This window comes from Postia placenta, assembly GCF_002117355.1.
Source record: "Postia placenta MAD-698-R-SB12 unplaced genomic scaffold POSPLAscaffold_17, whole genome shotgun sequence".
In the NCBI taxonomy this organism is placed as follows: Eukaryota; Fungi; Basidiomycota; class Agaricomycetes; order Polyporales; family Adustoporiaceae; genus Rhodonia; species Rhodonia placenta.
In genome coordinates this window covers 235,622-250,274 of record NW_020169848.1, presented here as the reverse complement: position 1 = coordinate 250,274, position 14,653 = coordinate 235,622, and the positions used below count along the sequence as shown (strand labels likewise).

The following is a 14,653-nucleotide window of genomic DNA, read 5'->3' as shown; positions in this document are numbered from 1 at the left end:
CGCAGCATATTTAAGTATGAGTCGCAAGAAACGGTTGACATATGAGAGAAGCTGAACCGTGATCTTCCTTGGCACTTGTTCGCATCAGGTGGTCTGTCACCCTTATTACTGAAGCACATGCGGCATTGCATCGCGGCAGCAACGCCTCGTTTTTCCCACTACGACAGTTCACGCCGCCATCGTCAGTTCTGCAAGTCCTATACCTGGCGAGACGTCTTCGGCAGCAGAGGATGCATATAATATCGCTCGACAGGCCGTGAGGATCGCATTTAGAACGCTCGTCTAATTCTGGCATTCGATGAACTCATTCGTCGTCTACAGGCGATGCCACGAGTTGAAACGCGATGCACATCTTGTTTCTTCGACCGCACCATACACGTTTCGCTTACAGATGCCTGGAGGACCCCTTACAATGCAGACTTGGGACGTTGGAGGCATGAGACGCAGCGACGAGCATGAGGCCTACTAATTTGATGAGCGATGAATACTGTGAACATCCACAGAAAACAAGGCACCCAAGCGATGCTTGAGTGAGTTCTTTCGTTTATCCGCATTCATTGTCACCGCTGAAATCGAGTAGGACCCGTCGACTCGATCGATTTGTTGCTTGCAAGGCGATCCTTTTTTCGGCGGACCGTCGATGTTTATGCGATTCGACCCTCCAACTTTCCAAGTATGCGGCGTGTCATTGGGATTCATCGATCATGAATGCATCGGACCACACTCACACCACTAGGTCATCTGCACTTCATTTCGCTCGCTAGGCACGTTCTTCCATCCGCGATCTCGCTTTCCTCAGCTTCCTACTGCGGTTGTCAACCTTAATCGCAGACACAGGACGAAACTGCCTCAAATGCTGCGAGTATCATAGTTGTTGCCGCTGACAATCTCAGTGTCGCTGAGGTATTACTCCACTCACCTTATATGTACCGAGTCATTGAACGCGTCTTTCTTCTAAGTCTACTAAGACATGCAGATAACCCATATCAAGACACGCTACATTTGCAAAAGTCCATATTCATTCATTTACAACTCGTCGCGACGAACCACGACATCATCACCTTTCCGAACTAGGTGTCACTGTGAACGAATGGTGAGTGGAATCCAACAGATCATATAACGTCACGACTAACCTCTCGGGCATTAGACACGCATCGCTCAGTATCTTCTCGCCGACTTCAGACGGGATCTTGTGCAGTATGCGGCGTCCTCCGTCCCGGTGCATGCGATACCAATCTGCCTCGTCCTCTAACGCATAGCCACCGATCCAATCCTTTTTGACGACTTGCACACAGAGATAGCACTCCAGTGACCCCAAGGCCGCATTGCTTGCGAGGAACGACGGCAACTCATGACGTGCCTTGTCCATGCGCTCGAACATACCGACATCCAACGGGTCGTCTGGCATATTCCTATGGCAGGCCGAGAGTTGGAATTTTAGCACTTGTAGGTCGAGTGATCCTAGGAGCGGTACGACGGCATTCTGCATGGTGCTCAGTGAAGTTGTCGCAGGACGAAAATTTGAGGGACTTACCATCCATCCCTGAAAGTCGTTCTCTTGCTCTAGTCCGCAAGTGAGTGTTATTTCCAGATACCTGACGCTTGTCATGGATCTCACAAGCGGCTCCCACACCTCCTCGCGAAGATGCACGCGCGCATCTACAGTCAACACGGATGGCTTCATCTCCGTCAGCGCTCTAGTGGCTAAAAGGTTCGTATTGATAGGTCTCTCATGGTCTCCGAATTCCGCCGAGTCTGAATGCCAAAGCTCTAAATGATGGACGGGGCATTTCAAGTGCCATGATGCTAGCGTGCTGAGCTCGACAGTGACCTCCGCGATTCTCGTCCAGCACTTGGACATGTTATTCGTGTCGACGTCCAGATCGTCGTCTTCCGTGACGATGTCGCCACCGCCAATGTAGACATCGTCCTCGTCTACGTCGACGTCTTCCTCCTCCATGTTGACGTCCTCCTCTGTGGAGACATCGTCGTCCATGTGAACATCGCCACCGGCGTCGTCAGCAGGGAAGTCGTCGCTGTCGTCGGCGGGAATGTTGTCGTCGGCGATGTTGTCGTCGACGCCGTCATTGTCATCGACGACATGGTATCCGACCTCGAATAGGTGTAGCTTGCGTATCTTCGGATACGCCTCCACGAAAGGAAACATTGGTGTCGAGGAGCCCTCCAGTTCTAGCGACCAGAGAGATGGAATGCGTGGCCAATGGCCCTTGCGCAGCTCTAGCGGCAGAGCATCATAATCAAAAGCCGACAGTTTGAGACTTTCGAGCTCTCGAACAGCGTTGCTCAGGAGGATTGGGCTATAGTCGTAGTGCGCATCATCTTCATAGACTGACCTGCACGTGTCATGAACGAGATGTCGGAGGCCGCTTTTAAGATCATGAAGGATCTTTATTGTGCGTCTTCCGCCATCTCGCAACTCCAACTTTTTGAGAGTATGCAGTTCCGCGATTGCTGGACCAAGTGATTCCTCTGCTTCAAAGAGCCCTTCGCTATTCGTGAGTTTCAGCTCCCGTAGTTTGGGGGCTTGACCTAACGCTTGCCCGAGGTACTGGAGAGTAGACTTTTCCAGCGCCCGGCTGGCACGGCCTATGAGTTCCAGTTTCGTGAGAGAGTAGAACTTGCGAGGGCCATTCATGAACAAGTCACGGGAGAATGGCAAGACCTGTCTCGAAGTCGTCAGAATGACGTCTGTGAAGGCAGCTCGCGTGATCGGATCGCTCTGGAGTGCTCTTGAAGCACACCACAGACGGTGCCTATCACGGGCTGCCATCCAGCTCGTGAATTCTCTCTGCATGTCTTCAATGAGATCGAGGAACTGATTGTTGTGATTCATAGCCATACCCAAGGATGCCATCGTGACAGTGGCTACATCCCTAGGAATGAGCTGGAGGGTTATAATCCATTCACATGACCAACATAAATGACATACAGACATACCTGAGACAAGAAAGCAAGCAAGTCGATGATCAGGGGAACGAGAAATGTGGGCCGGATGAGCGAAACGGAGGCTGGTACTGTCTTTTTATATAGAGATGCGGTCGCTAAAGAATCCGCCACAAAGCGCAGGTCCTCGTTCATGTCGCTTAAAACTTCAACCATGCCGCATGGACGTTGTGTCCACCTGCAGAGACCTCGCCTTGGCCACCTTTATTGTCTGAATCAATGACAACGGTGCGCCACCAAGGCTAAGCGGTTGAGGCGCTTACGATGTCCGGTTCAGCGCTGCAGCGAAGTGGTAGTGGCATTCGGCTGATCGGAGTCACCACAAGGTCTTCGGATCTTTCTGAGTTCGCGATACCTCTACGTTCTCTTTTCGCGCTATCGCGAGGTCAAGCACTGAAGCGGAGAGACCTCACTGTTGAGGTGAAGGATGTGCCGTCAGACGGACGATAGATTCATGAAGCGACTTATTGCGCAAGTGAGCTGCGCTTCAATCGTCATCCACTATCCGTGCACGCGATCCGAGCCCTCGTTTATCCTCGTCACTTAGAGGGTTGTACACAGTGTCATGTTTGGAGTCGTCGCCTGGCGGTATAGCTCACGTACTGTTATTAAAATCTGTCTCGTTATCGCTCGCGAGTATTGTCGCAATCTGCAGATATGTACTTGACATGGTGTCTACAAAGGAGTAAGTGAGCCTGACAGGGATGGTGACATACAAGTGCTCGGCGTGCAATCTAAATCTGCCAGAGTAGTTGAATCTAGGACGGGGGGTGGGGGTGGGTTAGGTTGCACAGAAGGACAAATTTACATGTTGCGAGGAGAGCTACGAGATGAGATACAAGACTCCAGGCCTTGACGGTCGTCCGGGCGTGTTGTAGGAAAGCTATCGAGATAGGCGAGCATGGTACGTAAGCGCTAAGCTGGCTAGTGTGGCTGTGGCATCAACTTTAGCTTCCACGGGATGACGAAGATGGATTCGACAAGATCTCGTTACACACGAAAGTAGCGCAGAATCATAAGGGGACTTATGGCTCTTGAAGCTTGAACTCCAATGCAGGCGCCAAATTCGAGAAGCACGATGATGCATGGCCTGCCTTCTCTTTCCATCCCTTGGTGAGAAACAACCTGAATGTCCGGCTGGATGTATAATAAGTCAATTTGGATTCGAGAACACGAATATCATGACCGTATTAACACATTTAGTAGGAACACCTATGCCAGTCTTGCCAAACATACACGCGTAGTTCGTTTTTGAAAATCAATTGGCGCCTACTTCACCCATGTGCCTTGGCTCAATAGTGGTAAGTTGTTGCCTCTGTAAAGCAGTGTGTCCGGACAGGTTTTCCATCACGATGCAGTCGTCCTGCCCGTACCGCGCCGATCTTCACGAATCTTGTCGATAAGTCGTCAAGGTATGGCTTGGATGTTTTCTCGACTCGTACGTCCTCAGAAACCCGATCCAGATCCCGAACAGCTTGTATCGTACTCATAGCTTGTTACTCAGCCGTGGGTCGACATGCTTCTAGATCGCGAAAACCGGGCCGAGTCGAGGTACGTATCTGAAAACCCACAATGTCCCGATGCTTAAAATGGTATTGACACATTGTACTTTTTTAGAGCTCCGTGACTCTATCGCTGTGGAAACACAGCACAGCATCGAGGAGAGACGCGCCTAGCCATATTTCGACACAACAGATCTCCCAGGCATACATCTATGGCAATACGAATAGGGAAACGGGGGCAAACACAACACCAACAAACCCATGCTGCCTGAACGGTTAAAAAGCGGCAGATCCGCACTCATTAGACATCAACTCATTCTAACCCCAATTGACGACTGGCAGGACCCAGGTGCGTGTCGTAGTTTTCCACTGCCCTCAAAGCTGACCTCCAATGTTTTATCTAGCCGAAATAGTCTCCACATCGTAGCCACACACTCACTCAATCACTTCGTATCGTTAGAAGGCAAACCTCTACAGCATGCTACAGCTGAACGATGACTGTGTCCGCCTCGTCATCAAACTACTTTCGTCTCCCGATGCGCGTCAGCTAGCGCTTACATCCAAATACCTGCGTGGCCTCGCTTACAAGAGGGCCCATGAAGACGTTGAAGTCTCTGACGACGAACAGACGCGTGCATATTGCAAGTACATGCTAGGAGAGCCCAGACGCATGAGTTTCCTACGGCAATTCAAGCTCGCTTACGCAACTGATGTGAAGGCAGAGACCGTCGGTCTCCTTGCAGAGGTGCTCAAGAATGCGACGGGCTTGCATGGTCTCAATCTCGACCGGATCGAGGGCCTACTTCGTCTTGACCCAACCCTTGGACATGCTATCACCGAGCTCCCTGGTCTCGAGAATCTTATATTGCATGATGGCGGTACTCTAAGTATCGATCTCTTTTCCCGCCTTCGGAGCAGGCCAGCATACGTAAACCATTATCACTCTCTGGGTGAACTCCATCGCTTTGGAGTCGATCACACACCCCTGTTTACAAGTCCCGCTTTGGTCAACGTGTCATGTCTGTGTATCAATGGATTTTTGGCACAAGAGCTGGGATTTCTCAGTGAGAATCGGCAGCAAACCTCGATCTACATGGACTCCTGGAAACCTCTGCCACAATTGCAACGACTGGACCTATACAATACCGACGCGCCCCTGCGCCAGATCGTTCGTCTCTTTCCTAACCTCCGTATACTTTCCCTTGCCCATGTCCGCGACGTCTTCCGCTCAGCACAAGACATAGAACACTGGCAGTCGCTGGGCTACGTCCTTGCTCAAGTGGGTGACATCTACACCTGGAGGATTAAGTGTCCGGTAAACTGCCTCATTCTGCAGTACACCGTGGACCGGATACAGAAGGGCATGAACGAGCGAAGGGAGTACAGTACAATCCTGTGGGCTATCCGCCACATGCGTCCGATCATACTCAGCCTGGACATGGACCTCGCCGCTCCTCCGGAATTCTGGCACAAGTTCGCGCGCAAGGCTCGTGAAGTCAAATGTATGGAGCTGGAGCTACAAGTCTCTGGAGAATATCTGCGGTTTTGGAAGGTAAGCAGGCCTGCCGGTTGTTCTGCTACTTCCTCATATCCTCACGACCTCACGATAGGATGAAGTCCTACCGATTCTTGGGCAGTTCCTCGATGTCTTGTGTCTGAAGATTAGTGTGGAATACAAGAAGCCCGAATCATCGGGAAGAAATATACAACCCGAACGCAGAGCCGCGGAACACGGCGGCGGGACTATAGACGGCGTCGACGCCCCAAACGACGGCGAAGCTGTAGGCAACGGCGAGCTTGGGGAACACGGCAACCAGCCCATAGAGAGCGACGGCGAAGAGTCTGACTACGAGGAAGAAGGAGACCCCGACGACGACGAAGGAGGGGCTGGCCACAATGCGGAAGAAGAGACGAGCCCGGACGGAGAAGACACACCAGATCTCCAGCTCTTCCGGGCGGTCGCCGAGTCGCTGTATAGCCCCATCATCCGTCACGTCGGCTCCGCCCGGTACGTGTGTGTCGCATACCGCCATCCAGGGGACATCTCTTCATGCCTCGGCCATCTCGAGTGGTGGCACACGGCATGCGCAAGCTACGGCCACGAGGCGCACAAGTTCCCGTCAGAGGTAGCCAATGAAATGCGATGCCATGCCAGCCGGACACCGGGGTCGGCAGAGGTGAGTGCTCGTTCTGGCCGCACTGCGCGTCCCGACGGGCTGACTGACCGGGGAATTTGTTTTGTGCAGGTTGTGTTTAGCTTTCCACACCTGGCATGCGAGGCAGACGATGACTCGTCTGACTGCAGTGGGGATTAGTATCCAGTGCTCTGACGATATGTGGCGGGAGTGCGCAAGTATTTATTGGCTCTTCGGATACGCCCGTATTTTAATTCTCGTGCCGGCACCATTATTTAAATATATATGTCTCGTGACATTGCTTTACCATCGTCAGATCCTGCTACAGAGAGGCAGCGGCCCAAGAAACGCTGTTATGCAGACCAAAGGACTGGGTGTTGTCAGTCTCTATTCTGTCATTAGTCGGACGTCATCGCATCGCCACGTACACGGTTACCGCCCATTCCAGAGCTTCGATGTTATACATGTACATGATTCCTCGCTCAGACACAGACAACGACACATGCTTCGCGCACAAAATCCCCATCCGCCACTCATGCATACACCTTCTCGTTCCACCCGGGCAGGATCTGCGCCGTCTGGAACGCCGGGTCCGTCGACACGATGTTCTTCGTGCGCTGCCACTTCTGCTTCGCGAACGTCCACTCTGCAGCAGCGCCCGCGCCAATTCAAAGTCAGCCACCGAACTGGGCGCAAGAGCGCATAACATGCAGGCCAGCGACGCACCCTCCATGGTCGGCACGGGGTTCCCGGTGCGCTCGAACTCGTTCTGCGTGAGGCCCTCGCGCTGCAGGACCGGCGAGGCGCTGACGGTGGCGAGCTTGACGTCGTTGTTGGGGCTGGGATCGCATACACATCGGCATCGCGGGCAGGATAGTATGCACGGCGACGACGTACCGCTGGAAGTACAGAAGGCCGAGGCGATCGACGTGCTCCTGGTCCTTCGGCGGCGCCGCGACCCTGCGTGGCGCGCTCAGCTCGGCCCGGCCCGCGCCACAGCGCCACATGAACAGATGCACGTACCTGTGGACCGTGCTCTTGACGAACCCGCCCGTGAGGAACGACAGCGCGTCGCACGTGTTCACGGTGAGCGTGCCGTCCTGCGGCTTCACCCACTTCCACGCGCCCGTCGTGTGGTGCCGGATCTGCAGCGCGGCGACGGGCTGGCGGAAGAGCAGCGTGAAGGTGCCGAGGTCTCAAGTCCGGACTCCGCCGTCAGTCTTTGCTGCGTTCCGCGCGCGTGTCTGAGGGAAGGCAAGACATACCGGTGTGGCCGCGGCCCCAGATCCTGCCGAGCTTGAGGTTCTCCTCGGGGCTGTACTTGGTGTACTTCATGTAGCGGAGATGGTCCTGTCCGCAGACGGTCGGGCGTCAGCGGTGAGGGCAAGGGGGCGCGGATCATTTCGAGGCCCGGACTGACCTCGCTTTTCTTCTCGTACTTGTGCAGCTGCAGGAATGTGTCCTCGGGCAACTCGAGCGCGACGGCCAGCAGCCTGTGGAGGGGCTCCAGGACCTCACTGTCCAGAGACTGCAGGTGTATTTGTTGTCATCCAAGTACTCAACGCCAGCAAACATGCCACCACCGACCTTCGCAAACTCCTCGATCTCGGCGATGTGCTCCTCAATGAGCGCAGGGTGCTCGTGCGGGAAATATCCGTCGAACTCTGTGAATGCCGCCTGTTGATTGTGCGTGTGCATCGAGGCGCGACGGGCTACGTACTCGGGATGTTGTACATCTCCACGCGGTCCCGCAGGCCCGACGTCTCGTCCAAGCTGTCAGTACATCAGACCTCGCCCCCGCGCGCGCACAGGCCCGACTCACATCCTGCGCCCAGCCGGGATGTACCCGTTGAACTTGCCGTTGTCTGCGCGCGCCCATCGGCATCATTGGCGTGCGCGCGCGCATGCGCACAGAGTCGACGCACCGAGCCCCTCGGGCACATACTTGAGCTTCTCCTCGAGCGGGAGCTCGTAGAAGCGCTTGCCGAGCGCGAACTGGCGGTTGACGCGCTCCTGCGAGATGCCGAAGTTCTTCACGTAGAAGAAGCCGTCCTCGCGCACGGCGCGCACGAGCGTCGCCACGAGCTGCGCGCGGCCCTCGGGCGTGCCGAGCAGGCTGAAGTCGAGCGTGACGAGGTCCGCCCAGTCGAGGTTCTCCTGTGCGCGTACCACTTCCGTGAGCTCACGATCGCGGAACAGACGAGAGACGGAAGGACACGGGCGCACCTTTGTCTCCGGGACGAAGCTGAAGGAGCCGAGTTCGGGGGCGGGAACGGGCATGGTGCGTGCCGGGCTATGGGTAGGTGGTGGGTGTTCTAGGTGGGATATGGATCTCCAGGCCTATAACAGTCACCAGCCTCTCGAGCTGGCTTAAATACCATGGGCTTGTGCGCGCAGGAATGGCTTATCAACAGAGAAGCTGGAGCAATGATGGCGAAGGGGTCAATGGTATGTCAGCTGCGTGTGGGCGTCACCTCATCCCTGAATCCGATGGTGCAATAGGACTGTTATCAGGGGGGCCATTTCTGTGTTGGATCTCGCAAGATGGGGGAAACGTCGAGTGCGCGGGTCACGAGCGCGAGAGGGACAGTTATCATAGTCGAGGCCGAGGAGAGTTGTGCTCCATGCGACTGGATTAGGATTGATGCGTCCGCAATGCAGACATGGGCGCCCGCAGTGCTGATCGGCCGCTTCAAGAACGAACAATGGAGCTTCCCGAGAAGTTGAGATGCCGAATCTTCGCTTGCTCACGCCTGAAATAACAGCGATATACCCAATAGTTGGCCCGCGATCACTGCAGTGAGAGGATTTGGAGAATGGATCAGTGGGCGGCGAAGTCATGCGACGCCATTGCTGGCACTAGGAGGTTGTCGATCCTGAATCAGCGGATATGAACGATGAGGTGGGAAGGCACCCATCAAGCGCTATATATGAGGGACAATTATCACAGTCGAGGCCGAGGGGCCGACTAAGTTGAGATGCCGAGCCCTCGCTTGCTCACGCCTACACTATAGTCTTCGAAGTTGGTGAAGTAGTCGCGAAAATCCAACATTATGGGTGAAGATCACCCCCCTGTGGTGATATTCAACAACTGAGTAGTCGCAACTGCGATGTTGAAAATGATCTCTCATATGACCGAATTAACCACCTACCCCCCGTTTTCTGTTTGAGTAATTTCGACCTACATAGTAGTGATTGCACTACAAACTTCACCGACAGGCCAATTCACCGCCTATTTCGCCCACCAGTTGAGTGAAAGCTGTTTTTGGCTCATGCGCTGGGTGAAAGTCACCACCTTGATCGACCATAGTGCCTGTAACAACCACGATACCTCAAAGTGAGCCCACAATCAGTGCATTGAAACATTCGGAGCAGAAATCAGTGGACGATGAAGTCATACGGCGCTCGAGGAAGGCCACTGCTGGCACTAGGTTGCCGATCCTGAATCAGCGGATGTGAATGACGAGGTTTGCGCTCAATGTCCGCTGCGTAGTGGGAAGACATCCATCAAGCACTATATATGCTAACCAGGAATCCGGACTGGTGGCCATGCGCCGATCGCCGTTGGGTCTGGGAAGGATGACTTGCGAAAGGAGAAGCACCGCATCCTGACATGGATAGCTGCATGATGGACGCGAGAGAACGACTTATGACGTCGGGTTGATTGTGCTTCTTCGTCGACGTGGGTATACCAGACTGTCGGCATTCCACTGGCGATCATGCTCTTGATCTCCTGACCCCACGCTTGCTCGCCCGCAGGTAGCACCGATGTCTGATACAGCGCGAAGAACGACACACATTCAGTTGTGACAGGTTCTGGGCCGCCCAGGCTCGTGTGGCTCAGCAGAAGACGACGGGCGGATGACGTAGCCAGACGTACGAAGGCTCCCAAGCGCAAGCGATGCCAGCGCTGGAAGCCCACGCCGGCGGCCACAGGCATACGTCATGGGCGGCTTGCGATTGGAGGTGGAGCGGGGGGCGTGACTGGGACGCGCGCGAACGGCGCGTCGCACGTCCATCATTTTCGCTGACTTTCCCTCGTCGGTTTCCCAAAACTGGCGCGAGCCATGCGCGGCACACGCTCCTCCCTCGGATCTTCATCTTCCTCTCTCTCTCTCTCTCTCTCTCTCTCCTTCGTCCTCCTACTCTCTTTCCTCTTAACCATCTCCACTCACAGACCATGCAAGCGCGTACAGCCACACTCACCGCCGCACACAGCTCAGCCACACATCGCATCTCAGAGCCCACCGCCACGCCAGAAACTGGTTCAGTATACCCCATGCCGGCCCCCACGCCGCCACGTTCCGTGCTTGACGACCTCGACAGCGCAGAGGCCGAATACGACGACACCTTTGACGATGCCGCAACCGCTGTCTCGCCAGGCACAGTCACTCTCTCTGCCGATCAGTTTACACACCTCCTGTCCATGATCCAGTCCCAGGCTCGATCAGACATCACCCCCCTCTCGTCTCCGCGCCCCACGCCCCCGTCCACCCGTCCCAAACTGCACAAAACACGCTCCGAGTTCAACTCTCGCTTCCACCACCACTCCCCGCGTGCATACCCGCTCCCCAGGCCCACGTCCGCGTCCAGCTCCAGCCCCTCGCTCCCCGAGCTCTTCCCCGCGCTGGACCCCGCGCTCCTCCGCGCCATCACCCAGCACACACTCAGCCCGCACGACCTCTACAAGCTCTCCCTGCCGCGCAGCCACAGCGCGCGCGCGCCCTCCCCGCTCCCGTCCGCCTCGGCCCTGCCCCTCACCCCGCTCGAGTGCATCACGCGCTTCTACCCCTCGCCCTCCGCGCTTGTCAACCCGCTCTCGCTCTACTTCCGCATCCTCCTCGCCGCGGCCGCCGCGACGGGCGACCTCGCCCGCGTGCACCGCCTGGGCGCCGCGAGCTCCGCGTACGTCGCGCGCCTCGTCGGCCTGTGCGAGGAGCACCACTGGACCGTCGTGCTCCCGTACCACGTCGCGTTCCACGAGCGCCGCCTCGCGGAGATGCGGCGCGGCGACTATGCGGGCTGGGCGGAGCTCGACCTCGCGCTGCTCGTGCGCTGTCTCGGCATCGACGAGGACGCGCCGGGGAGCGCGCGGAGGGCGGGGGCGGCGCCGGTAGGCGAGAGCCGGGGGGCGCGCTCTTCCCGCTCGGCCCTTGCGTGATGGTACGTGCGATTCTGGACCCTCTCCCCGTGTTTCCTTTTCTGGTGGACTCTTTCATGCTACGGCTTTTCCACACCTGCTTCTCCGGTAAGTAGTTGCCCGCTGCTACCTGTCACGGACCACGCCACTCCCCTACTCTCGCCCCGCCCTGCTATCGCATGTATGCACTCATACCCCGCTATCCGCATATGCTCGTGTCATGCTGTTCCTCACCCGGACCCCCGCATCTGCTCTCGTGTCGTGCCCGCCATATTGTAGTATCTATCGCCGCGCTGCGTATATGTATCCGTAGGGTTGTTTAATGCATGCCTGTCACGGTCGCCCCTGCCGCCCTCGCTGGCGGTCGGCGGCTAGGCACTCCTCATCCGGGCTTTGTGAGGTATCGGGAGGGACGCACATCCCTTGTCTTGAATCCTGAATCCTGAAGCTGGGGATTTGAGAGCTTGAGATTTGAGAGCTTGAGACTTGAGAGCTTGAGACTTGAAGAGCGATCGAAAATAATAGTTTTTCGCTGACCTGATCTATGCGCCACAGATGCGCTGGATCTGGACTTGTGGCCGCTGGGCTGGGGCGGCGCAGACGCGCCGACCGCGAGCGGACACGCTGCCGGGAGACGCGCACCCGGGCGGCATGTCCAGCTCGATGTTGGGGTGTTGTCTTTTGGATTGGCGCAATGCAGCGATATATATACATATACATATATATATAATGCTTCGACGTCCTGCAGAGCGGAGCGCATGGCTTTCCGGGTCCACCGTCCAAGGCGGTCCGCGAACCCCCGTCGGGGCGCGCCAAGGCTCTGTGGCTGCTACACCTACTACAACTGCTACACCTACTACAACGACCGCCCCGGCGCGTGGCCGGGGCTCCAGCTCGAATACACGGCGTTTCCGCCAAGATCATATAACCCCAAGCCTGTGTATCACGAACGCAATGTGCAACAACACGAAATAAGAAACGAGGCACCACTTTGGAAGAGCCGACCGCGACACCCGGCACCCGACACCGCTGGGCGGCGGCGCGTCCGCATCTTTATCTTTTATCTTGGACGTGGGTGTATGTATGTGCCGTTCACACGCCCGTCGCGCAGGCATGTCCGCGGCCAATGCGCAATGAGCAAGGCGGACAAGAACGCGGCGCCTTGCAGCGTGGCGTGCGACGGGGCGGAAAGCGTCGGAGGCCACTGCGAGCCACGACCTGCGCCAGTGTCAAAGTCGCAGAGGCGGGGTGAGGAGGGCGGGGCCGGGGGAAGCGCGCCCGGAGGCGCGCGAGTCCCGAATCTGCGTGACTTTGTGTAGATATGGAGATGCAGGCGCAGCCTCCGTCCCCGTCCCCGCCTCCGTCTGCGTCTGCGCACGGCCGCGCGAGAGGTGCCGGCTGCGGCGTGCGCCAGGGAGCCGCGGAGAGCTGCATCTAAGGCTGACGGCCATGCGTGACTCGCGCGGCGCCGTGCGGTTCCCCGCCCCCGCCCCTGTCCCGGCCCCGGCCCACCCTGTGCGCGCAGGCCCCTTTTTGTCTTTTCCTTTTTCTTTTCCTGTTCCCTCCCCCTCGGCAGCTTGATGTGGCAGTGCGGCGCTGGGGCCTGGGGCCTGGGGCGCGCCTCTCCTCTCCCGGGGCTCTGGGGCAGCGCAGTCAGCGTTCGGCATCCAGCACCGTCGTCGGGATGCAGATGCAGATGCAGAGCGCGGCACCGTCGACGTTGCTACCGAACCGCATCTGACATCGCTGTTGGTGCTTGAGCGTGATGCGGCGGGGCGCGTGCCGACGGAGACCAGAGACCAGAGACGGCGGCGGCGGCGGGGCCCCATTCGCTCTTCGCTCTTCGTTCAGCCCGAGGTGAGGTCAGCGGAGGGACGTGGCCGACTGCCGCGCGCGTAGTGCCATGGCGAGAATACCAGCGTGAGCCCACGTCGGGACGCGGACGCGGCGTGCGTTGGATCGACTCTCTAGGGAGCACTGCTCCAGCGCATGCAGTGCGCGACGGAAACAAGCGGCGCGACTCTACACTCAAGCCAGTCCCTGTCGACAAAGACGAACCAGCTACGCCCTCAAGCGGATATGAAACTGCTGGATCTAAATATCAATAACAATAAAAGACAAACTGAGCCATAGCGTCTTCCTTGTTACCGGACCGCTCCCAGGACGCGGATGTAGAGCACATGGAGTCGTCAAGAGCACCACGATGCGCCCGCGCGCGGAAGACGGAGAATATGCCCTGAACTTTCTGTTCCATTCGCGAACGTCTGTGGAGTCCGCACGACACTGCGGCGAGTCCGATCCGCGGCATCCCTCGGATCCTCCGTGCGGTCGGTGCGGTCGGCTCAAGGTGCCAGTATAGACAAACTTCGCCTGCGGGGCATGGCCAGGACGCCAACAAGGCGTGCTCGTAAGGCCAAACGATCGGAGGTCCGAGAGACTCGGCACGGACCACGAGCAAAGGCGTCGGGGACCCACATTGATCACTCGTCGGGATACGGCGCAACTAGGATACTTAGCCCGACTATTTGCGTGCTCGACCCCGCGCTCCTTCGTTCCCGTCGACGCGCGTCGTCCGTTGGAACAAGGACGAATGGCGGCCCGGAGGGCATGAGCAGATGTTGATACAGCGTGTCTGCTGGCCCAGTCACTTGGCATGACAATGATGATGATCGGATCTGGAAATAGTGGGGGATGCTGTAGCGCCCGGCAGGCCGCCCCGCACTCCAGGCTGGTGGTGGGGATATGTCCAACTACCCTTAGAAACTCGGGCATGCTCATCGATAGTGGCAGAAGAGGTTGTAGTCTGCAGAAAGACGCAAGAGCAGTCTCGGGAGTTCAAATATTCATGCCTCCGTTGGCTTGTTTGCGTTACGACCCGGGGACACACAGCACAAAACCCCGCGAGGCGGGAT

At 57.0% G+C, this 14,653-nt stretch overlaps 5 protein-coding genes across 5 annotated transcripts; 3 read left to right on the top strand and 2 right to left on the bottom strand.

Moving 5' to 3' along the window:
- Window positions 1-1,070: 1,070 nt before the first annotated feature.
- Window positions 1,071-3,120, bottom strand: POSPLADRAFT_1049851 (hypothetical protein; the record flags this gene model as incomplete). The annotated part of the gene is made up of 4 exons (XM_024479857.1): window positions 1,071-1,080; window positions 1,134-1,483; window positions 1,535-2,905; window positions 2,959-3,120. The coding sequence occupies 4 exons, from the start codon at window positions 3,118-3,120 to the stop codon at window positions 1,071-1,073; spliced, it is 1,893 nt and encodes a 630-aa protein (XP_024334411.1).
- Window positions 3,121-4,244: 1,124 nt separating this feature from the next.
- Window positions 4,245-6,781, top strand: POSPLADRAFT_1156053 (hypothetical protein; the record flags this gene model as incomplete). Its single annotated transcript, XM_024487024.1, has 5 exons — window positions 4,245-4,265; window positions 4,469-4,515; window positions 4,944-6,018; window positions 6,077-6,643; window positions 6,713-6,781. The coding sequence occupies 5 exons, from the start codon at window positions 4,245-4,247 to the stop codon at window positions 6,779-6,781; spliced, it is 1,779 nt and encodes a 592-aa protein (XP_024334410.1).
- Window positions 6,782-7,134: 353 nt separating this feature from the next.
- POSPLADRAFT_1155992 (hypothetical protein) lies at window positions 7,135-8,881 on the bottom strand (the record flags this gene model as incomplete). Its single annotated transcript, XM_024487015.1, has 11 exons — window positions 7,135-7,247; window positions 7,289-7,440; window positions 7,499-7,561; window positions 7,625-7,796; window positions 7,867-7,951; window positions 8,022-8,129; window positions 8,189-8,265; window positions 8,322-8,374; window positions 8,424-8,466; window positions 8,527-8,758; window positions 8,828-8,881. 11 exons carry the CDS (start codon window positions 8,879-8,881, stop codon window positions 7,135-7,137), a joined length of 1,152 nt encoding a protein of 383 aa, XP_024334409.1.
- Window positions 8,882-10,502: 1,621 nt separating this feature from the next.
- POSPLADRAFT_1061301 (hypothetical protein) lies at window positions 10,503-11,762 on the top strand (the record flags this gene model as incomplete). Its single annotated transcript, XM_024481367.1, has 1 exon — window positions 10,503-11,762. The coding sequence occupies one exon, from the start codon at window positions 10,503-10,505 to the stop codon at window positions 11,760-11,762; it is 1,260 nt and encodes a 419-aa protein (XP_024334408.1).
- POSPLADRAFT_1049848 (hypothetical protein) lies at window positions 11,762-13,849 on the top strand (the record flags this gene model as incomplete). Its single annotated transcript, XM_024479856.1, has 5 exons — window positions 11,762-11,849; window positions 12,297-12,822; window positions 12,853-13,056; window positions 13,331-13,598; window positions 13,661-13,849. 5 exons carry the CDS (start codon window positions 11,762-11,764, stop codon window positions 13,847-13,849), a joined length of 1,275 nt encoding a protein of 424 aa, XP_024334407.1.
- Window positions 13,850-14,653: the final 804 nt, after the last annotated feature.